This window comes from Lissotriton vulgaris, chromosome 10, assembly GCF_964263255.1.
Source record: "Lissotriton vulgaris chromosome 10, aLisVul1.2, whole genome shotgun sequence".
In the NCBI taxonomy this organism is placed as follows: Eukaryota; Metazoa; Chordata; class Amphibia; order Caudata; family Salamandridae; genus Lissotriton; species Lissotriton vulgaris.
Genome location: NC_141698.1, coordinates 159,470,437 through 159,493,727, shown reverse-complemented (window position 1 = coordinate 159,493,727; position 23,291 = coordinate 159,470,437). Strand labels below are relative to the sequence as shown.

General features: G+C 41.8%; 1 protein-coding gene across 4 annotated transcripts in view; it reads left to right on the top strand.

Annotated features, from left to right (window-relative positions):
* LOC147684886 (solute carrier family 68 member 1-like) overlaps positions 1-23,291 on the top strand; it is a 221,551-nt gene that overhangs the window by 132,165 nt on the left and 66,095 nt on the right. For all 4 annotated transcript variants that reach the window (XM_086940761.1, XM_086940759.1, XM_086940760.1 and 1 more), the window contains exon 5: positions 12,517-12,671. In XM_086940761.1, the coding sequence (XP_086796887.1) occupies positions 12,517-12,671 (155 nt within the window). The remainder of the gene's footprint in view (positions 1-12,516; positions 12,672-23,291) is intronic.

Sequence of the window (23,291 nt, the reverse complement as noted above, 5' to 3'; positions counted from 1 at the left end):
TAGAAGAGATTTCCTCTTCTATTATGGCTTGTTGAACCTGGGACATTGGAATACATTTTGGGAGAGAAAGCGGAGTAGGTTCTTGATCGAAATCTATCGTAAAACCCCTTACAGTGCTTAGAACCCAAGGATCCTGAGTGATGGATTCCCAATTTTTTACGAAATACTTCAGTCTCCCGCCCACCTTTGAGGGGAAAGAAAGGGAAGGTAGAGGGGAAGCACTCACCTGAGGGGTTGGTTTGGGTGTTTGACCCACGTGTTCTGAATCCTCTGCCACGTTGTCCTCTGCCTCTTTGAGGGTAGAATTGCGGACTAGAATATTGATATTGTTGGTATTGTTGGTATTGAGGGTAGCCTCTGCCACCTCCACGAGATCTGAAATTGGGCCTCTGAGAGAAACGGCCGGAAGGTTGGCCGCGTCTTCTGGCCCTTCCAAAAAGGCCATTTCCAGTATTAAAAACCTTGCGCATGTTTTGTTGCGCTCTGTCTAAGGCAGTGAATGTAGAAAAATACTTGCCGAGGGATTTAATTAAATCTTCGCCAAAGAGAAGTCCTTTTTGGCTATTAGAGGGCTCTTTATCAGCAAGATCGGCGAGTTTAGGGTTAATACGAGTGAGAACCACTCTACGCCTCTCAGCATTAATGCTTGTATTAGCATTTCCCAAGAGAATAATAGCTCTTTGGCTCCATCCTCTAATGAGCTCGGTATCAAGGTGGGTCCCTTCTAGATGGGACTCCTCTGCAGAGTCGAGGATTCTTGTGAGAGGGCCAAGGACGTCGAGAAGACAATCCTGACAGGTTTTAAAGGATTTTTCGATACCCTTCCTAGGGTCACATCCCAATTTAAAAAGGAATTTGATCAAGTCAGGATCAAGATTTGGGGTGTAACAGGTCTTATCCCCAACCGAGGGTCTGGAACATTCTGCTCTCAAGATGTTACGAGTTTCCCTCTCCAAGGGATATCTAATCCATTTTTTAACAAACTTGGAAACATGTTCTTGAGGGTACCACTCAGAGCTTCGTGGATGTCTTAAGTTTTGAGGGGAAAGCATCTCCTCACCCAAAGGGTTACATATAACATATTTACTGGATGAGTCTGTATTATCTAGACCATCCCCAAAGTCATGGTCTTGGTCATTAAGATCGAGAACATATTCGTCTATAAATTCAGAGTCATCTGAGTCACGATCGTCGTCGTAATGAGCATTCCTAACATGTGTGTCGCTTCGGGCACCGTTATTCTTTGTGCCGCCAAGGGCACCCAAACCAGTTGAGGTGCGAAGACCTCCCTCATTCCTTGAGGTACTAGGATCTCTAACCATAGATGAGGTGCTAAGACCTCCCATGCTCATATTAATATTGTTGTTCTTTCTTAGTCTTTTGCCAGAGACTGTGTCATTTTGTTGAATGGGACGTTTAGAACTTATAATAGTAGAAGGAGGTTCAGTCAGGGACAATCTCCCCTCAGATTGGAGTAATTTTTTGAATTTATCAGTGGAGACCTCTTGACAGGGGGCAGAAGCCTCTTCGGAGCCAGAGCTGGACATTGCTTAATATAGTAATGTGTCGATTTTAAAGATCAGTAATGTGTCAATTTTAAAGGTCAGGATTGAAAGAGTCCTTGCTTTGAATCAAGTTGAAAATCCTCAAATAGCGAGGGTTTTAATCGGATAGTTAAACGCTTTGAAGGCAACAGCTGTCGCTTGCCGGTGAAGACGAGCGTTAGCAGGGAAGAAGGGTTGCTATAGAAACGCCCTGAAGCTTCGTGGACGCGTGCAGGGTTGCTATAGAAACGCCCCGAAGCTTCGTGGACGTGTGCGAAATAAAGGAAGTGCCCTTAGCAACCCGACGACGCGGCGTCGCTGTTGCTAAGGGTCATTCCTTGAATACGGCAGAGACTCGCGTTGCTGAGCGCGAGGGAAAGCGGAAAGAAACGAAGAAAACTAAAGGTTAGGAAAATAAGGATACTTACCAAAATTATAAGAACGATGTATATCGCCAGCGAAGATGTGCTAAGCACGGTTTACACGGGTAGAAAGGGAACGAGGATTATCAATTTAAGGATTCAAAGGAGAGGAATCGGCAAAGATTAAAACAGAGTCATTAGACACCACAAATCAAAGTCATTAGACCCACACAATCGCGCGGGGGGGTTGCAATGAGGGAATTTCCATAGATTGGAAATTGGTAGTGGAAAGGGGGTGTGGGATCATGGGGGAAGGAAAGTGCCACACCATAAGAACAGACTCATACTAAAGTCTACAGAACCCCAAAATACAGTAAATCAATGACTAAAACTCTCAAAGAGATCAATAAACAGAGATGATAAGAAGAGTAAAGATAGACTTATCTGCTTGGGAGCCGCAATTAAAAGAGGCTGTATGTTGTTGACTCATGGCTTTTAGCTGTTGCCTTTGTTCTGTTTGGAACTTTCCATTGTGATGCGGCTGCTGGGATCTGCATTAAAGTTGTATGCATAATGTAGCCTCCGGTCTTGTGATGAAATCAGAGGGTATTGTACGAAGAAGACTGAAGTATATTCATGAGCCATGTTATGGGTTCCGGACTCAAGGGCTCTTCTGTTGGATTAATAGCTCTGTCACTGTCCACTGTATATGCTAATTTCTTTTTTTGTTGGTATAGTTAGTGCTAAATATGTATTCTGATTTTATCATTCATATTTAAATGCCTGTATACATTGCTTGAACATGAAGTGATAGTATATAAAACTGATCGTCCTTTTGTTTGGTTCATCCCCATGTGTTCATAACCCAAGCACCTAACCATCCATTCACATCCACCCATTCTTCCAACAACTTAAACCTATATCGATACACAAAGTGAATGCATTCATGTATATAACCTTACCCATCCATTTTGTGCTCAGGCAGCCATCCATTTATCCTTGTATACAGTCATTCAGCCATCGATCCATCCATCCAGGTATCTAACCAACATCCACCTAGTGCCAATATGGATTTTCTGGTTGCATGTGTATCTGTGTTTTTTGCTCTGCATGTATGTTTGCTTCTGGGAGTGGTATGTTTGCATATACATCTCTGGAAGTGTGGTTTCTGATTATTATCTAACAACATACACCCATTCCAACAAACAACACATACACCTAAAAAACACAAGACAAAAGGCTTTACTGATGTTTGTTTTATTAATGCCTAGCGATGGCAGGTTTGTCTGCACTGCTGAGCCCCAACAGTGACTATTTTCAGTAAAAAATGTCTTCCCCCCCACCCCACAGCCTTTCTTTCTCATTGGTAGAGTAGACCCTTCCAAAAGAATTCTCTACAGACAGGTACCAGCATCTGCTAGGTATTGCTTTCCCTGCGTTGGAAAAGGGGATGTTCAAGTGCATCTCCCCTCCTTCTTTCCCTGTGGTCCCTACATACATGGCCAAAGTTTCCTCTCATTTTGTGGATGGATGCTCTGGCCTCATGCATCTATTGTCTGCAGTAGCGTGACTAATGCTGCTTACTTTCTTTTACTTATTTCTGGTGTGAGGGGTATCTATACTGTTCTCGTTTGTGCTTTTCTGGTTCTTTGGATGTTTGAGGCTCTGCTGATGCTGCTGGACATTCCATGTACATTCCATGTTTGCCCTGCTGCTGCTTGAGCTGTCCAGCCACATGTGTGAGGCAATCTTACTGTGTTGCTGCCTGTGCTCTGCCTGTCTTGCCTGGATAAGGACACTTGACTTAGTGCTGCATTTGCTGTACTTGTTCTTTGCTTGGTGAGAGTATTTCCTGCTGCAAATCAAGTTGTATTATTTAGTTAATGAAAGTTTTCACTGCTCCATTCTGGGTGTATATGTTGTCTTTGCATAAGTAAGCTTATAGTTCTGTTTCTGATACCACGCATGTTCGTTGTGCTTGATGAAAGCTTGGACTGTTTATTCTTACACCGTCTATTTGAGAAATACACTTGTGCCTTTTTTACAGTACTTGTTCTATGTGACTGAGATTTGCTTTGCTGCTGTCTGCGCTGCACCTGTTTGTGTGTATGTGTGTGTGTGTGTAAAGCTTGCAGTGCTGTTGTTGGTGATGTGTCTGTCTCGTTTGCACTGCTTCTGTCTGTGCTGCTTTACCTCCCCCCCCCCAAAGAAAATCAAAATCCTTCACACTCCTATCCCTCTACTATCCTTTTCAATCAAAATAACAAACTAATATGTTCAATTCTCAAATTTCTTATTCCACTATACTAATTCACCACTAATCTTTATTGGTCCCAGAATAGCATACTATTCGCCAAAATGCACGTCAACACCTCATCCGAGGTAAGCAAGCATTATATAAAAGCAACCCTTTTTCCCCTCTTCTAACCCTCCACTCACAAACCTGCAGTTTACTAAGCACTCTTATTGTGTAGAACATTATTTGCTGGATATGGCCTGTGATATGCGCATGGCGGTGTATTATGTAGTGTACCAGATTCCAGAAATTTCTGTCAGGTGGTAGGGGGGCCCAACATCAACAAAAAGTCAGCTGGGGGGGGCTCAAACTACAAATGTTTGAGGACCTCTGCCCTAAATAGTCCACAGGGAAGTATGCAATGTGTATAAAAAGCAGGACATGTACCTTTAAGTTTTACATGTCCTGGTAAGGAAAATGTCTAAATTCATTTTTCACTACTTCAAGGCCTACCTCTCCCATAGCAGAACATTGGCATTACCTTAATACATTTAATAAGCTGTAGCCGCCAAATGAGAACAGGTATGAATTTCATGTTTCGTGTCTCTCATTATAATGAAACATCCTCTTTTATGGTAAAGTTGGATTTTAAATTACAATTTGACAAAGGCCACTTTTAGAAAGTTCAATGTCTCACCGGTAGACAGGTGAGTTTCACTTTGCACTTAGGTAGCGTTATCGTTTTAGTGCACAATTGCAGGTTTGGCTAAAACCTCTGCAATCTTTCACAGACGCCACTCGATTAAGAAACCTTAGGAGCACTTCGGACGAGTTGCACCACAGTGCGATCAGGTAACAATGATCTATCTACTGAGGTCATAACTAGCGCTTATGCACGAGCGATGCACGAACTCAACATGGTCATTCACTACCTCTTCGGTGCACAAATTTAATTAATAACTAATTCCATCACCAATAGATGTTTTGACTAGAATCAGACTTGCACACACCACACTTTGCTATGTGATTAACCAGACTATGGACTGCCCTGCTTTCCACTTTTATATTTGGTCTTTGTCATTATCTTTACAATTGATTTTCATTGACAAAGTATGCACATGCATAGAATCCACACTTCCTTTAGCATATGAGGCTATGTACAGTGAACTAATGTCTTAAAATTGACAATGATTATGTTTGTTATAGATTGTCCCCTGAAGAAGGGTGTAGTTTTTCACCCGAAATGCATTGGGAATCATCGTAACTATGCACAGTGAAATTGATGGCTCGTTTTACCTTGCATCTTTGAATAAAAAAGAAGCATCACATACCGTTGGACATCAGAGACATTTATTTACCTACTTATTTTCATGATTGACACTATTGGCTTAAATTATGATTAAGCAGATGATTAGTTGATGAATTGCTACACATTGTTGAATTTAATTACGTAAAAATGTAAGCACTCTAGAATGAGTGCAACAGGGTAGTGCTGACCTTGTCCTAGACAGAACGTCATAGGTAATTTTTACTTTTAGAAAGTTGGCATTTTCCTGCCTTACCCATTTAGTGCCTGCAGCCTGTTTCTGGGTCACATGAATAGGTGTAGTTGGGCTTTGTGTATTCCTCCTAGACAGACACGCACAATTAAGCGCTTAGGTGTACCTGGAAGGGCCATCACTGACAGAATGGGAGGGCAGAACTAGGCACAGCCCTACTTACACTTGAATGGGCTGTATCCTGCCTTCAGAAATCATGGCATACCCCTGCCCTGTAGTCAGTCTGAAGCCAGCCAGGGCAAGGGTGGCAGGAAACCTGTGCACCTGAAAGGGACACCTCTAGAAGCTTCTCCCACTTCAAAGGAGGCACCAGGTATAAATACCGATCCCAGACACCAACTCTTCAGAACACTTCTGGTCCTATATACTCTGACAGAAAGGAGCACTGCTGGACTGGTGCTCTGAAGGACTGCTGCCCTGCTGTGCTGACCTGCGGACTGCTAACTGCTGGCCTCTTGTCTGGGTGAGAACAATTGGAACTACATCTGTTGAACCCAGGATCCTAGAGTGACAACAATAGTTATTGCTTGCCTCCTGACTAGAGCCTCAGGGACAGAATGCTTTACCAACCTTGAATCCAACACCTGGACCCTGAAATCCTGAGTTCTACTCTGCCAAGTGGCACCACCCCCTTAGTGGACCCTTGGAAGTGGGTCTGAATGTGCTCTTCCTGCCCATCTGTGGATCCAGCAGAATTGACGCATCCCATCTGCTGTGCAGTGCAACCCAGAGCAGGACCGATCCATCGCCTCTGCTGCCTGGACTTCTTGCCACAAGGACTTCACTTTGCAGCCTCGCAGCTTTATCTGCACCATTGTTGCACAATGCATCGCTGACGCAGGCCCTTGTTTTGCCAACCTCTTGTTGACAGGAACCTCGACGATGACGCAGGACCTCGCACTGCAGCTTCGGAGCTCCTCCGAGAAGACACATCACCTGCAACAAGAAGCACGGGGCTGCAGAGGAATTGTCTGATATTACCAGTTTTTAGAAGGGTTTAAGTTCAGTATGGATCATCCAACCTATCCGAATTTTCCTCCCAACAAACCACAGCCCTTCTCATGTCCGAGGTATCCAGATGACCGAACAAAAAGAACATAGTAGTCTTTGGACCAGCAAAGAATGTATTTCTCTGAATCATGCTGATCTCAGTCAGTAAAACATTTGTTAAAAATATCTAAAACTATCTATATTTCGAAACTTTTTTATGTTCTCATTCCACCATCAGTTTCTCGTTGCATATTTCCTTCTACAAAAAGAAACTGGCTTAATTATTTTTCTGGCACCAACCACTTAGTGCAGTAAATGAGGTGTAATGATAGGACTCATCAGACCAGATTGCCACTAAACATTGTCCTTCCTAAAACTTTTTCTAAACAATTTGGATCACATGCTATATCCAATTGACTGATGTAATTAACATACTTGATCCACTCTGCAAAAGATTGGAGATTTTTTTACCTCCATTTTCTACATACATCTCTTCTCACCAGAAGTACCTTTTAAAATACAATTCTTGTCTGACTATCATTGTGCACTATACTTAATATTTGGGTCCTTTCCAAATAATACTAGAGGCCGGTTTACCTTTTGTCATCACCCTTAGTACTTTACACTGCGGGCATCTCGGTACCTCATGTACAAACTTAGTTAGCTTTTGTAGAGTCCAATAAACCATATGGAGAGCAAAAGAGTGATCCCACTTTAATGCAGCCAATTTCACTGTAGAATAAAGCGTATTCAAACATACTTGCCATAATTTCTTTCTCTCCATCTCTAGCAAGTCATCTTCTCAGGTTAGATATGATTCTGGACTTTTGTTATCTCCAGCTTGAAGGATCTCCTAATACCAAAGAGTGACTTTATTTCTTCGGCTTAACCCTGACTTTAATCATACCTTTGCATACTCCATTGTCCTCTCCAGTCCATTTTAGTGAGGACCACCATGACTGTAACTGGTGGTACTTAAATCTGGACAGTTCTCCACTTGTTAGTGGTGAAATTGTCTCCTGGTCTGTAAAACTTGTTCCATCTCTTAAGTACCCCAATTATTAAATGCTGCTTATCTAAGAGATCTGTTAAGTTGATTCTTCAAACATTCTGGAATTTTGGAAGAGACCAAGGTTGGAGCAAAATATGAGTAGTAAGGAATGTCAAATACTTTCCTTAAGTAAACCCACATTTGTAGAGCTGCCATTAGCATCTTTAATCTTATATTCATTTTCTCAAATACATTGTTATATTTCGGTTTAGCAAAGAAGTACAACAAAACAAGCAGTGCATGATCTAAAGCATACATATGCAAGAATACCATAGTTCCGTATTATGGCAGTTCAGTAGGACACATGGCAGAACAGAAGGAGCTGAGAAATTTCTGGGAAGGGGACAGTATCACAACAGGTCCAAGTCATCAAGCCAGGTAAATGGTTAAATAATGCATTGATACCTCACTTGGCTGTCTCATCAGTTAAACAACAAGAGTGTCAAAAAAGGAAATAAGCACAAAACCAGAGATGAAGTTCTTCCTATAGGATTCAAATTGGAAATCACTAGGAATTTTCTTAGAAGCCCTCACTCACCACCCTGGGTGGTGACATGCTTCATCATCGGGCCCACCCGGAGAAGCTGAGTGCCTCCCTGGTGTGCTACGCCAGAATACTGCGGAGCTGGATTTTTTGTGACAGTGATGTGAAAAAAATATGTGATATTAAAATTGTCAAAGGACTGTACCATAAAGAAAAAAAATGTTATTCAATGGTCAGCCTGACAAGGTTAAAATATGTGTAGAGAAATGTGCCAAATAATGTATTGGTTATTTCCACTTAAAGTGGGGTCGACATGTTTCAACCCTTATGTGTGGAATTACTGGGCTTTCTTCAGGACCATAGGTTGTGTACCTCGGCGGTGTGGGCGTGCTAAGGTCCACCCTACCAGAGGACGTGAAAGTTAAAAATTGCAGTGTAAAAGTTAGTGCAAGAAACAAACCTTCAAGTTAAGGGATTTACCTCTGCTTTAGAGGAACCTGTATAGTTTGTAAATAAAAAGATCCACGCCCCATAGGTCTTGGGAGGGGGGTGGGGCGACAATGGCACACCGCCCGCAACGCCCTGCACCCGCTCAGTACCTAGCATCTCCTGCTACTGGACCTCGTGTCTCATCAGTTATACATAGGAATAGCGGGTCCAATCACGCCTCATCATCTGAGCCATCCCCCGATCTAGATTCACCCTCATCGTCAACATTATTGAGGAGGAGCCCCCACATCATAATTGTCCATAGTTTTTTATCCTAAAATTGTAGTGATTTGTGCTGAAATTTTATTGTGACTTCTTTTATGACATTTTGTGTCGAAGTAAAGATGATCCAAGAAAAAAAAGAAAATAAGAAATTGTCCATAGCACCCTCATCCTTACGGACAAGGTACAGGTGCGTAATTGTACTTTCCTAAAAAATGTTGATCCCCAAGCATATATAGAAAATTACTTTGGCCAAATGACTCAACATTGCTGCATATAATATTCCTATAGACAAATTATCTGGCTTAGTGGCTAACATCCAATTGTTCTTAAACTGTAATGCATAGCAGTATATCGGAAAGTCCGGTAGCGCCAGACGTCCCACAGCAAGCTTCTTTCTGTGTTTTTTCCATGATAATCCAATGCCCTTGGATGCCCTGACAAAACTACTTACTTTACCTTGTATCTTGCTGATTTGATTTTTCAGGAATGCTAAGGGTTTGCTATTAAAAAGGAATGTCAAATTATGCAGAATTATCATTTTTATCAGATTAACCCTCCTGTAAGTCTTTAGTGGTAAATTATCTAATTTTCTCAAAAGCTTCTCAACATCTCCGCTACTCTTGTTCAAGTTTTTAGTGGGTAGGTCCTCTAGATTACATTTTATTTCATTAGTAAGATATATTTTATCTGTTTCTTAGAGTTCTGAATATTCTCCAAATTCCTCCATGACATTACCTCAGTTGTTCCAAAACATTTTGGCCTGCTTATTGGAAAGAGTAGATGCTGAGGCTTTTAGTGAGTAATAAGTCTTATAAGTCCAATAAGTTTGACAAGTCTGACGCCTACTTGAGGAAATTCTTTTGGGTCTCAAGGCTGAGATTATGAGAAGATTCAACACATCTGAAAATAATCAGAAGAAAATTCAGGGATTTGTGTCACACTTTAGAGGGTAAACAAGATGATCTTGCAGAGCGAACACGGGTGTTGGAAGAGAACTTTGAAATAGCCAACCTTGGACTACAGTTAAACATTCAGAAGATTGGGTAACTAAAACAACAAAATAGACTGCTTAACAAAGACGTCAAAAGGTTAAAAAATCACTCAAGGCGAAACAATTTGAGATTTTTTAATATTCCAGAAGGAGCGGAGTCTAATGACTTAAAGAGATTCATATTGAACTATTAAAGAGAGGAATCCTGCAGGGCAGACATGATCTCAATCTTGACTTGCAAATTCAGAAAATTCATAGGGATCCCAGCCAGTTTGAAAATCTCCTAGGAGAGTACTAGTCAACCTTTTAACCTATTCAGTGCAAGAGCTAATTCTAATCCAAGCTCTAAAAGAAAAAGTCTTAACATATGAAAGCTTCTCTTACCAGATAAGGCCAGATATTGGCAAAATAATAGCACAACTCAAATGGGAATTAGGAAACTGAATGGAAGAGCTACAAACACTAGGAGCTAGAGCGCAGATGAGATTTCTAGTCCTGTTGTGAATTACGTGGAAGAAAGAGATGTATAATTTGAAGGAAGTAACTAAAGTAGACAAATGATCAATTTATCATTATTATAATGAATTTGAGATCCTTTACAAGGTTCACAGTGACCGCAACGAGCATATTGTTTTGCAAGTGGTTTCAGCCAACAGAGGTGATTGTAGCAGATTATAACTATTTCTGATCCATTTCCAACTCCGGGTCGAAACTTTGTCGGCATGGTTTTCTGGCGTTCTAATAAAGATGACGATCAAACAATGGATTGTGACCTGCAATTTCTATGCACTTTAACCTAAAACTAAATTGATTGTTTCCTTTTACCGCCCTGGCCATGAGTCCTCCCGACACTCCGGTCTCTCAGACATGACACCCTGAACCATGACTAACACAATGGCTCTTTATTGAACTGAGAGGAAGCTCCCCCCATGTAAATAACATTTCATGGATATATTTATGTAGTTTGAGTGGGCCGGTTGCTACTAAGGACTCCCTGACCCAATCCTGGACAGGTTGCAAGAGAAATCACTTAATTAAAGTCAGATTTCTCCCACCATTTGGGAACCAAGTCAGATATATATCATTTCCAGCGGCGCATGCTTAAGGTCCTTATTCTGTTGTGAGAAAGTCTACATAACTGCACACAAGGGCCAACATGTTTATGAGTGTCACTGACTGTTAAGTAAATGCAAAACCCCAAAGAAAATTGCATTGAAAAAGAAATATTGCCGTAAATGGTTATGGACTGCCATAAAGACTATACTTGCCTCCACTTTGATATCTGTATTAATGAAGCTAACCGATGCTTTACTTAAAAAGCTCAAGGACAATGTTCTAGGTATATTAGTAGTTTGGCATGCAAACTATGTATTTTACATTTGTATTAATTAATTGTGACAAATGATTAATGTATCTTTTCTATTATATGGCCCAGCCGTACATTTATTCTTTAGAGCCAATTCAACTATTGACAGGTAGTGATGCACCGGTATCCGCAAGCAGGCAACTTTAGATTCAAATATTTTATTAATTAGCTCCTTGCAGATAATTTCATTTTCTAGTACAGTTCCCTTCTCCCGAGGGTTACAAGGACAACCCTACGGCTCTTATTTTATAACAACTTCCCAGCCCTGCTCAGAATAAGCCTTGCTTCAGAGGTTCACTTAAATCCTCACTATTGGTTATGTTAATGCCTAGAGAGGCAGATAGTGGCCGCAGTAGGACTCTTTTGATTCTAGACCCACAGTGAGATTCTTCTTCAGTAGTTCTATCCACCTGTCGCGCTAACGGGGAGCGGTGTATACAAGATTCTCACTTCAAGCTGAGGACTTGCTTCAAGTGATTAGGCTTGGACCATGCACTTGAAGGTTAAAGAGAGGGGGAGCAAAAAAAGGAGATTAGGAGGGAGAGGCTAAGGCCATGGCCAGAAGCCTTGTCTATTGAGTGACAGTACCCCGTCTCCAAGCTGACCTGTGAAAGGTACTTGAAGTATGGGGAAGCTACTGTTCCATTGCAGAGGTCAGATATGGTCCTCGAATATGCACATCAAGTACCTTGGCCCTGCTCCCTGAAGTAACACTTAAGGGATAACTGTGGTGTGTTATCCAAATTAATAATTAAGATAACGGGTTTCTAAACAAATACAATTCATAAAAAAATATGCGATTTAACCAAATGAAAATATATTTAGGAAACGTAGTTAAGAGAAGGAACTCACAGAATGATAGTTTCAGTATTAGTTAGCTTGATAGAATTGAAAACTAGGTTGTGTGAGATTTTTTTAGGACACTCAAAAACAAGGGAATTCTTCTGAGTGGTGGGTGTTAGTTGTTGTATCTGTGTATATATTTGCTTGTATTTTTATTCTGACTTTGACTTAGGATTCAAAATGTCTAATGTAGATTAGTAAGGCCCAGTCTAAAAAAAAAAGAGAGAAAAAAAAGATTTATCAAAATCGTTTACAGAAACAAAACGGAGATGTAGTTTTAGTGTATTAACAAGATCAGCATTTATGTATGTGCTATGAACATGTGTGCAGTCCGTGCCTGTGCTTACTGTAGTGTTGATTTCGTTTTCTTCCTCAGATGCTTGTCCTTAGCAGTCATTCCCTGCTGAAGAAGTTTGGTTACTACAAGGTCATCAGGTTCTCTTTTTACATTGAGGCAATAGCTGCCTGCATCATGTATTTTCTAGGGCCGCATCACTGCTACTTACTGGCTCTGTTCCTCACAGCAAACATGTAAGTAAATGTGCTCGCTATTAACTAATTCTGTCTTAACTATCACAATATTTCAGACAGGGCTATGTACTCTATATTTATGCACATGTATACTTATTGACCAAGTACTGCATTACATTTCGTATTGTATTTGCATTTACATAGCACTTCATACTCCTGGCTGTAAGAAACTCGGTTGTTGGTTGACTGGGGTGTTAGCCCTGGTCATGAATCAACCACAATCCATGTCAGGGTAAGGCGCAAGCAAACCCCAAATTAAACTGTGCCCTACCCCTTGGTAGCTTAGCACAGAGAAGTCAGGCTTAACTCAGAGGCGATGTGTAATATTTCTGCAACACTTTAAACAGTAACACAATGACAACACACCACAAAAGAAGCCCACAACAGTATTAGAAAAAGAAAGTGACTTTTTATAAATAAAACAAGAGCAAAATGACAAAAATCCAACCAGTAGAACCGAAGATATTGAATTTCTTTTTAACCACAGATTTTATTCGGTTATTCACTTGAAAGATGGGCAACAGCCCTACAATGACCTGTAGGGGGGAAAAAAGGATGCTAGACATCGCTACATTTCTGACATTTTGATAATTTTCCAATACCTGCCAAACATGCAGGTGGTACAACTTAAACAAGCTGCAGACAGTACTAGATCTCAAGACAATATTGACATATGAACAGGGTGAGCCATTATCTTACAGTGCAGGATAGCCCAGTCTGTGAGCATAGGGAATATGGGGTCGCTTATAAAGGTTCCGTGGGTGGCAGGGGGGGGCAGCTCTATTCCACGTCGCCCATCGGGTCCAAATTTTCCTTTGATTAATGGGGCAGCCACAAGCTAGAAATACTGCTATTTCCGCCCCCATACATCTGTCCAGTTCAGTCTTCCATTTGCCTAGTGTTGGGGGAGATGTCCCTTTCCACATTTGTGCTAAATCTCGCTTGGCGATTGTGAGAGCTAAAAACAGTAAATGTTGCTTATACTTATTTTTCCCCCCCGAAGATATTGAATGTAAACATTTTTAGAAAAAATAGCCCCAAAAGGTGTATACCGCCAACTGTGGATATCTGGTCGCACCGGACCAAGACAAAGTCACAAGTTCAGGCCGACCACGATGGGTGTGGGCTGCTGGAGGGACTCAGTTATGCCAACTTAACAGAGTACCTTAAATCCTAGTTTGCACACTGTATTTGTTTACTTCAGTACCTAAGGTTGCATCCCAACTTTTGTTATACATTCCTTGAGAGTGCACACACAAGTCTCATTTTGAGGAGGGTTTGATGCTTCTGGCGTTTTTGTAGCTCCTAATCTATATTCTGGCACCCCACTGAGGAAAGATGGAATCCAACACCTCTGTTTACTTCTGATTATTTTCATGTGTAATTTGGAGGAAAGTCCTTGATTCTTTAATCAAGCTTATCCTCCTCCATAAATTGTACTAGGCTATCATCTCATATATGCATTGCTTTAGTATTATTTATACAGCATTTAAATTACGTATTTTATGTTACACAAATAAACAATATTTAATATCCCAAATAACTTACCATCATTTATTAAACCGTAATTTTAAAAGTAGCAGTGATCTTATAAAAGGAAACAGGAAACAGAAGTGCTAGTGTATGCATCTGCTAATATTACATAGGCCAAACTGGGCTACATTCATTCAGACTTAACAATGAAGCATATTCATAACGATCACACCATTCACTCACATGTGCAAATGTAGGAAAATGGACATCAACTGTAGTAAAACGCTACTTCAGCAGGTCAAAATAATTAAGCAAACTCATGAAAATCAGAACCATTTCATATTAATATGGCTCTTTTTACTGTACAATGGTTATAAGACAGTCAGTACATTAAGGTGAGTAGAAATATCTGATCATTTTTGTTCGGTGTTCAGTAGAGATCCAGTTATTCAAAATTAGTTATTTCCTCAGACATACTGCAGTTTTTTTACATTCCATTTCCCAACTAGAACGTCCCTGTAACCTTTGTTTATTTTCTGAGAAAAAAAAATATATATATATAATATGATAGTTTAGAGGTATTTCTATCCTCTCCAATTATTTTTTCCTAGGGAGAGACTGCTACTATGCCTATAGTTGCTTTTGTTGTCTTCAACTTCTTTTTGATAAGAACATTTGTTGTGTTTTCTCCACGGGAGATGGATTTTTATCTGTGTGATTTGCAGGGCGGTCCTGGCTAGAATGGGACTTAATATGGCAGTGGCTTGGCCTGCTGCTCTGTGTTCCTCAGGTTCGAACACGTGGTTCAGGGTTGAATAAATGACCAAATGGGTTTATGTTCATATGGTCATTTCGGGACGTTGTCTTATTATCAGGGGTAATGTTATCCCCATGCTTTTATTATTTTTATAACTTTTGTTAGTGTGGTACTGTCCACAGTTTTTGTGAGGTGCGAATGCATGGTACAGATCCCGTTAGGGGTGCAAATCGTCTATCAATAGATGAATCGAACATTTTGTGTAATGGAGGAATTACTGTACTGTCTTTCCTTTTGTTTTTCTATTTCAATAAAAACGAATTGAATTTAAAAAAAAAGGGGTAGCAATTCGTTTTATGCTCATATTGTTGGTTGGCTTCTGACCCAGATTTCAGACCTAGATTTGTCGTACTAACTTGGGTATTTAATTCCAATGGTTTACCATTGTAGTGAAGTAGTGTGGCTCACTGGTTAGAGGCGGCAGACCCGAGAGCAGAGGACGACCCGGGACCAGGGTTCGATTCCCGACGCGGCAGGTTTCTGGACCAGGGTCAGCGGACTCGATAATTCTCTCGCCTCGGTGCCCACTCTGATCAGCGATCACACTCGGCAACTCTGGGCATTAGCTTGCCTCATCTTCACTAACGGCCCCACCAGACCGCCGGGGATTCCTGGTCTCACCCTGGAGATACCCATTAAGGGACCATCTCTCAGGGAAGCCAGGAAGGGTTTCGCAGCGGTCGAAGCGCGGAGGTACCCCTTCGGGAGTGATTCCAGCGCTATATAAGCACACAATTAATTAATTAATTAATTAATTAAGTGTATTGTGTCTTTACTTACCTGTGGTTTGTTCAGCTGGTGTTTATGTGGTAATGTTATTGCTCACCAACATTATTGTAAATGTCCGGTCTTTTTCTTTTGTTCTAGACAGGGTTTGTTATAGTAAGACTTTTCATTGTCTCAGTTTGCAAACCCTCTTCTGGGTATGGTATGGCTTTGGCATTTAATTCTAAAGTAAGGAATCTGCGGCTAAATGTCTCTATCAGATGAACAGTTACTTACCTTCAGTAATTACCTCTATGCATTATCTGGTAGAGACAGGATCCAGCCACAGTGTCCTTAACGACCCTCCCATCCTCCCCGCTCGGAGTTTTCTTATATTTCAAAGATTTTATTTTGGTCAGTCACGTTCCCCCCCAAAAAAGAACTCCGTGGTTATTTGACACAAGTGTTTTTTTTTATTTTACCATTCTGTTTCAATAGGCAGTTTCTATATGTGTCTACATGTTTTGGGTGCAGAAAATAGTCATGGAAGAAACTGCGGTCAGCACGTCCGCGGGGAAGGTATATGGACTCGTCTACATCACATCCGGTGGATGACGTTGATATGGAGTCACATGAATCCCTCTACCAATGTGCAGATGTGCTATGGAAAAAAAAAATGTAATCCAGTCTTGTGTCTGGGAAGGATTCTTAAGTAAGGAATCTGCAGCTGGATCCTGTCTCCACCAGATAATGCATTACCAAAGGTAAGTAACTTGTTCTTTAGAGACAGTAATTTATGTCAATAGTCCCAGTTCTTCTGAAGCAATATTCAGCTTAAGTATTCAAAAGCCGCTGATTCTGCCTTCAGCCCAGGAATTGGTTCATTGTGTTAAAGCAGCACGTTTTCTCCCCTCAAGCATGACCACTTACCTCACTCGCCTCTCCTGTAGTTGCAACTTCTACTGCTACTCCATACATGCATCAGTCACTTCAGGTGAGGGCTGAAAATGTGCTTCCTGCTTCTGTAAGTGATGCCGAAAGAGGCAGCTATCAATCGTCAAAACCACTTCTTCGCCCTCACTTTTTCCCTTTCATAGGGCTTACGAAATTGGTAATTGTTGACGGGGTCCATTTATAATCTACATGTGAATATATCCAATCCTAGCATGGACAAGCCAGTCAGTAGCCCTTAAGGGGCTGTTACAACAATTCACATCAAATTAGGCAGTAATAACTCCTATTACAGCTCTGTGATTTTTAAAGACCGCGTTAGCAAGCTACAGTTCCGAAGTTAGTCATTATTCATCTTAAATTTGAAGCCCTGATGCCAACTTTTATTTGCTGTCTTCAACATAAGTCCATCCAGCTACATGTATCTTTGTTTCATATTACCGCACCAACGCCCTTTCCATCACAGTGAGGCACATGGTCCTAATAGGGCCTAGCCACGCCTTGAAAACAGCCTAACCATTTACCTTCTGTTGCTCTCTAATTGTAAAACATTACAGTGCCTTGCTGTATCACTTTAAAAACTAACCCCTTTGCATTGCCAAGCATTGGTTTTTTATTGCGTCTGAAGCTCTATGATAAATTATTGAAAGTAAATAATGAGTTTTATAGCATTAATCTTAGATAAATATTGCAATTCTATCTTACTTAAGCTTTCTAGTTTCAAGCCTATATTAGCCACAGAAACTGTGTCAATAAGACCAGGCACACTTCCTACTGAAAGGGTGATTTAAATCCTTAGCAATTAATTTGAAAGAAGAAGCTCATTAGCTGAATGCTTCACTATATCGTAAATGAGGACATCCACATTACTGTGATCTACAACATGTAAAAACACATCACACAGCAACACAGATATATAACTTTATTCGCTCTCTTGTGTTGGGTGTGGGAATCTCAAAATAGTAAGTGAGGTCACTAACTATCCAACCACCACTACTATACTTGCCGGCATGTTTCATTGCCATACAAAGATTTTAGCAATTTCTTCAGGGCGTCATATACATTAAAGCCACTGCATATGGACAATTTAGTCTGCACAATCTCTCGCGGCCCTTTCCAATCGTACCGGCCGGGGGATATATTTCTCATGAAGCTGTAACTGTAGCACTCATAAAATTACCTTCCCCATCAATTTACGCATAGGTGAAAGGCCTCTGGCATGTACTCAGGGCTGAGTACTTGCCGTGTGATGTGTTTTTACATGTTGTAGATCACAGTTTGATTCTTTTCTCTTTTTTCACTGCATATTTCTGACACAATTTCTTTGTGTGTTCTGGACACTTTACTCTATTTAATTTTTTTCCGAGCTTGAAAGCACCAATGATGACAACAGGGCAATCCTGGTGAGTACCTGCCAGGTTCCCGTTGGTGGTGCGCCCGTGAGGTGCTTTCTCGCTCTCACTCACATTTTTTGTTATTTATGTAGTATTGGTTGACACTAAAGTGTGTAAGTGTATGTCGTCTCACAACTGAACTGATTCTCTAGGAACGGGCGATTGTTAAATAAGGCACCATCCAGAGCTATACCTACTACCCCAAAAAACTAATGATAGGGGAGTGGCTTCTTGCAACATTATTGCAAAAAATTGGTATGCTCACAATAGAAGGACAGGTCTAGAAGTGCCCAACAAGTCTAGGTCTTGTATTTGTTTGTTGTATCATGAGTGGAGGGCGACCTATGACTAGCTGTACCCTCTAAGCTCCTGTGTGTTTGAACAGGCTCAGATCGTCCCAACCCAACTCCATGCATGGTCTATTTTTTAAGAAACTAGCATCACTCCCGGCTAAAAAAAAATTCAAAGCTAGAGGACTTGACAGTCTTAAGCGTTTTTACCTTCCCTGTGTGACGAGCTGTGGCTGACGTGGACGTGGTGACGTGCTAACGCTGAAGCGGAGATCGAACGCTTGACGGAGAGAGAGAGCAGCGCAAGCAGAATCGAGACGCGGAAGACACGGTGCGGTAATCAGACTCGTACCAAGCTAAAAACCCCCTCCCCCTCCCCAAGGGGATTGCGGAAGGTGCCGGCCGGGATTATAGCGGGCAGCACATTGATCACGGTGGAAACCGCTACCGAGGGTCTGCCCCCTGCATGAGTTCTGCGCTCTCAGTAAGAAGGGCCAGGTGGAGGTGTCAGAGTTCGCGGGGCCCCCGGATTAGGGGAGCAACTCTGCTGGGAGTTGCTGTTGCAGTTGCAGAAAGTTCGTTATTCCCTGATTCTGGCAAATTAAGCCCAAATTAAGCCCAAGCCCCGGGGAGACCCCCGATTAGGGGCCCCTGTGAGGACTGGGCAGGTTCAAGGCAGGTACAAGCCAGCATAAGAGAATCAAAGATCAGCCTCGGTCAGCCAATCAGCTCACAGGGAAGGTAAGTGGTTTTAGTTTTGATTTTTACCCGTTTTTATCATTTGGATTAGCGTGTGAGTGGTTAAAGTGAGGGCTGCTGAATTCGCAGGCTAACAAGGGAAGGCTAGCCTGTGTGGCCTTGACATAATCCACGGAACAGGTGTAGCTTGGATATGGCCCCTAGAAAGGCAAAGCCAAAGGAAACATGCTTAGAGACACTGGAAAAAGCTGATGAGTTCGACGTGACATCAGTCGCGGAAGGGCCCGGGCTAAACGATAAAAAGGAGGGGAAAAAAACTGCCAAGAAGTCCTCCACGGAGAATAAACTGCAAGGATGTGAGAAAGATTGCAGTCTTGTGTCTAAATCGATAAAAGACTTTGTGGGGAAGCACTTTAAGAGAACACCCACCCCAGGAAAAGGGCAAGCCCAAGAGTTCAATAAGGAGTTACTAAGCGTTGAAGTAGGAGTAGAAGATGTAGTGGAGATTGTAGACTCCTCACTTACACAGTGTGATCTAAGCCATAGGATGCTCCCCCTTGAACCAAGACTCTCATCTTCTCCTCGGATCTTTTCTTCGCCAAGGGTAGGGGAGGAAGGCTTGACCGGTCTTGGCTCCAAAGATGTGGGGGACTGTTTGAATATGTCAAATCCAACGGCAAGAACTATATTTGACAGAAGTGTGGACCAAGTCGGGAACCAAAGCCCTAAACCTCTAGATCCTCTAAATGAAATATTACGGAATGGAACTCTGGGCATGGATATTACATCGTCATCCTCTGCCTCGATGTTGGACATTATGTTGATGCTACAAGAAATGCTACAAGGACTGCTAGAGGTTTCTGTGTTAAATAATACCCTGTTAAATAATCATGAAATACAATTTAAGGAAATGATAGAAGAACTGCAGGGGATAAGGGGACTGATGCCTACAATGGTTAGAACAGTACAGGACCCAGCGACAGATGGCCAAGTTGAAGAGAACATAGAGCCATTAGTGGAGAGTGGTCCCCTGAATAATGTTTATATTTCTAGATGGCCTATGTTGGTAAGGAGGCGGAGAGAGACCTTTGGGCTCCAGAACTTCAGGTACTCCCATAAAAGTCTTTCCCACGTTCAGGGTAGACAGAAGGCCAAAAATAAAGTGACGGGTAAAGAAATGCAGGCTAGGGTAATAACTAAAGAAAATGTCCGGCGGAAAAACATGAAAATGGAAGGAAGGGAAATAGGGAGGCAATCTGTCCCTGTAGGAGCTGCGGCTGAAGTAGAAAAGAATAGGGCACCACGAAAAATCACGTATAAACCCACGGGGGAGGTGGCGAGCTCCAAAAACATTAGTAACAAGTTAGGAGAGAGAGCACTCCTAAGAACCGCAATGGTTGGAGGTAGCATAGCAGACACACTCCCTAGAATAAATGCACAGGAGGGAAGAGGTGGCTGGGATTCAATATCCTCAAATAAAAGCAATTATAATAAAATGTGGATCTACTTTAAATCCAAGGAACAAGTGCCTGGAGGGAAAAAACAAAGAAAGGTAATGCCACTAAACCGTTCCCATCTTTTATCTTCGTTTGCAAAATGCCCGTCCCTAAAAGAAATTGGTTCAAAGGACCTGAGACAGATAGGGTTCTGCAGTGACAAGAATGGTGCAGAATATACAAAGGTTCTACTCTACTCAGGGCTTGTTAAAGCGGCAATCCAGAAAGCCGAAAAAGAAATTTTAAAAGAGGGTATAAGGATAATCCAGGAAGAAGAAGTAGAAGTAGGGAAACAGCAAAAGGGAGGCTTTCTGAGGTTTCACGCAGGATTGGGGGAAAGGCAGGTGAGGTGGGTAACCAGGGGTCGGGGGGAGAAGGCCAATATCACCATAGCTGTAGAGAATTCGAAGCTTAGAAAGGACGTGGGTAGCTGGGACATGGATAGTAGTGCTTGCTCATGGGGTCTGAATGAGTCAGGGTGTCTCAGTGAGATCGACTAGGTTACCGTGTTGCCGCATAGCCTGAAGTTAATTTCATGGAACATAAACGGGTTGGGAGGTACAACAAAGGCAGATAGTTTAAACCAGGTTGCAAAGGGGGTAGACATCATTTGTCTACAAGAAACTTGGCTATGCGGCAACACCCAGGTAGTTGAAGGATTTGTTCATTTTCATAAAACAGCGAGTAAAAAGAAAAAATTTGGACGTCCCTCAGGGGGGATGATGACCCTCGCTTCAACCAGATTCGTGAAAGAGACCAAATTAATTAACTCACTATGTAAATGGTTGTTGGTCTGCAATGTATGTCACCCAGGTACTGAAGGGAAGGATGCCCATTTGATTATCATAAATGTATATATTCAATGGCGGTCTCAAGAAGAATATGATATAGAATTAAGCCTTTTTAAAAAGGACATAATTGACCTGACAGAAAAGTATGGGAATGCCACATTGATGATAATGGGTGACTTTAACCACAAACTAAATTTTGGAAAGATTGATTACTGGTTCGAGGACATGCTGAGTGCCTATAATATAGGATCAGCAATTTTCCCATTGTGTTTAACCTCTAGCCAGGACGAAGCCCTTGGGAAGTCCTTGGGTTCTATGGGTCTAATATGCTTAAATGGCAGGAAAGAACCTGATCGACCGGCGACACAGACCTTTAGAGTAGGCAACCAACAATGTCCAATAGATTATATATTCACCCAGGCATGGAACTATATACTGGTAAAAAAGTTCCATGTAATTAAGCGCAGGGATAGCGATCACAATGCCCTGTTCTGTGAAATAGTGGGTGGGTCATTAAGTAAATGTGAAAAGGTGATCACCCAAAATGTGGAATATCCTAAGCGCATAACTACAAGATTGACGGATGAGTATGTTGAGAAATTGGCTTGTTTTCAACAAAACATACTGAAGGATAAAATCGAAGGGCATCAGGTAGCATGGTACGAGGATACAATAGTACAGGCGGTGCAGTGTCTAAGAGTATATCTAAAAGATAAGAAAGACGCCAAGGTAAAAACACAGCCCAATAAAGCGAAGCCCAGGTGGTTCAATCAAGAATGCCAGAGTAAAAAAAGTGAGATACGGAGAATAGAACGACGCCAGAGGAATAGTTATGACTTAGGGAACTTGGAACTCCTACTCGGGCTAAAGAAAGAATATAAATATTTAGTAAGGAAGCAGAAAAGGATCTTTAAAGAAGAATGTTGGGCAAACCTTTTAGAGACAATAGAAAATAAAAACATAAAAGGGTTCTGGAGGCTGATACAGGATGCTACAGGAAGGGCACCGGGTACGATGAGTTGTGTTGTGGAAGAGGCAGCTTGGGTAAATTACCTAAGTAACCTATATAGTGCTAAAAGGACCCCGGAAATTGTGAAGAATAAATCAGCTTGGTCAGGGGGCGTAGAAGGATTAAAATCAGACTTCGCAGTAGAGAAAGTAAAAGAAACCATTAAAAAGCTGAATCTATCACGTGCTGCAGGTCCAGATAATCTTCCCGCCGTTTTAATTAAAACTCAGATAGATTGGTGGGCAGGATTTTTTTCTCACATGTTTGCAGCAATCCTGAACTCGGGTCATTTTCCTAAATCCTGGAGAGGGGCCATAATTAGACCCTTGCATAAAAAGGGGGAAAAGAAGGACCCTAAGAACTACAGGCTGATCAACTTGCTGGATATTGGCGAAAAGATTTTCTCAAAAATTATCCTTGGCAGGTTAAAGGAGTGGGCGGAGCGGCAGTCAATAGTCCCAATAGAGCAGGGTGGCTTCAAGGAAGGGCACTCTACTGTTGATCACTGCTTCCCACTGTGGGCTGTAGCGATGAAGTCCATGGAGCAGCAGGGCAAATTGTTTTGTTGCTTTGTTGACTTTCGCGCTGCTTTTGATTTGGTGGATAGGGACTGCCTGTGGGAGACATTGCGAAATTTTGAGGTTCCTGCCGACCTTTTGCAGGTAATCCAAGAACTGCACAGCCAAAATTGGGCACAAGTAATTAAAGATACCTCTGGTGGCCTTACAACGGAAATAGAGATATATAATGGGTTGAGGCAAGGCTGCGTTTTGGCACCGTTACTCTTTGCCATATTTTTAGCAGACTTGCCTCCTCTCTTGGGCACAGCCAGAGGTGCAAGCCCAAAAATAAATGGTACGCACCTGTCCTGTCTGTTGTACGCGGATGACCTTGTAATAATGGACCAAACAGAGGTGGGGCTTCAGAGGAAGATAAATGTATTTAATGAATATTGCATTGCAAAGCGTCTTACAGTAAACATGGATAAAACAAAA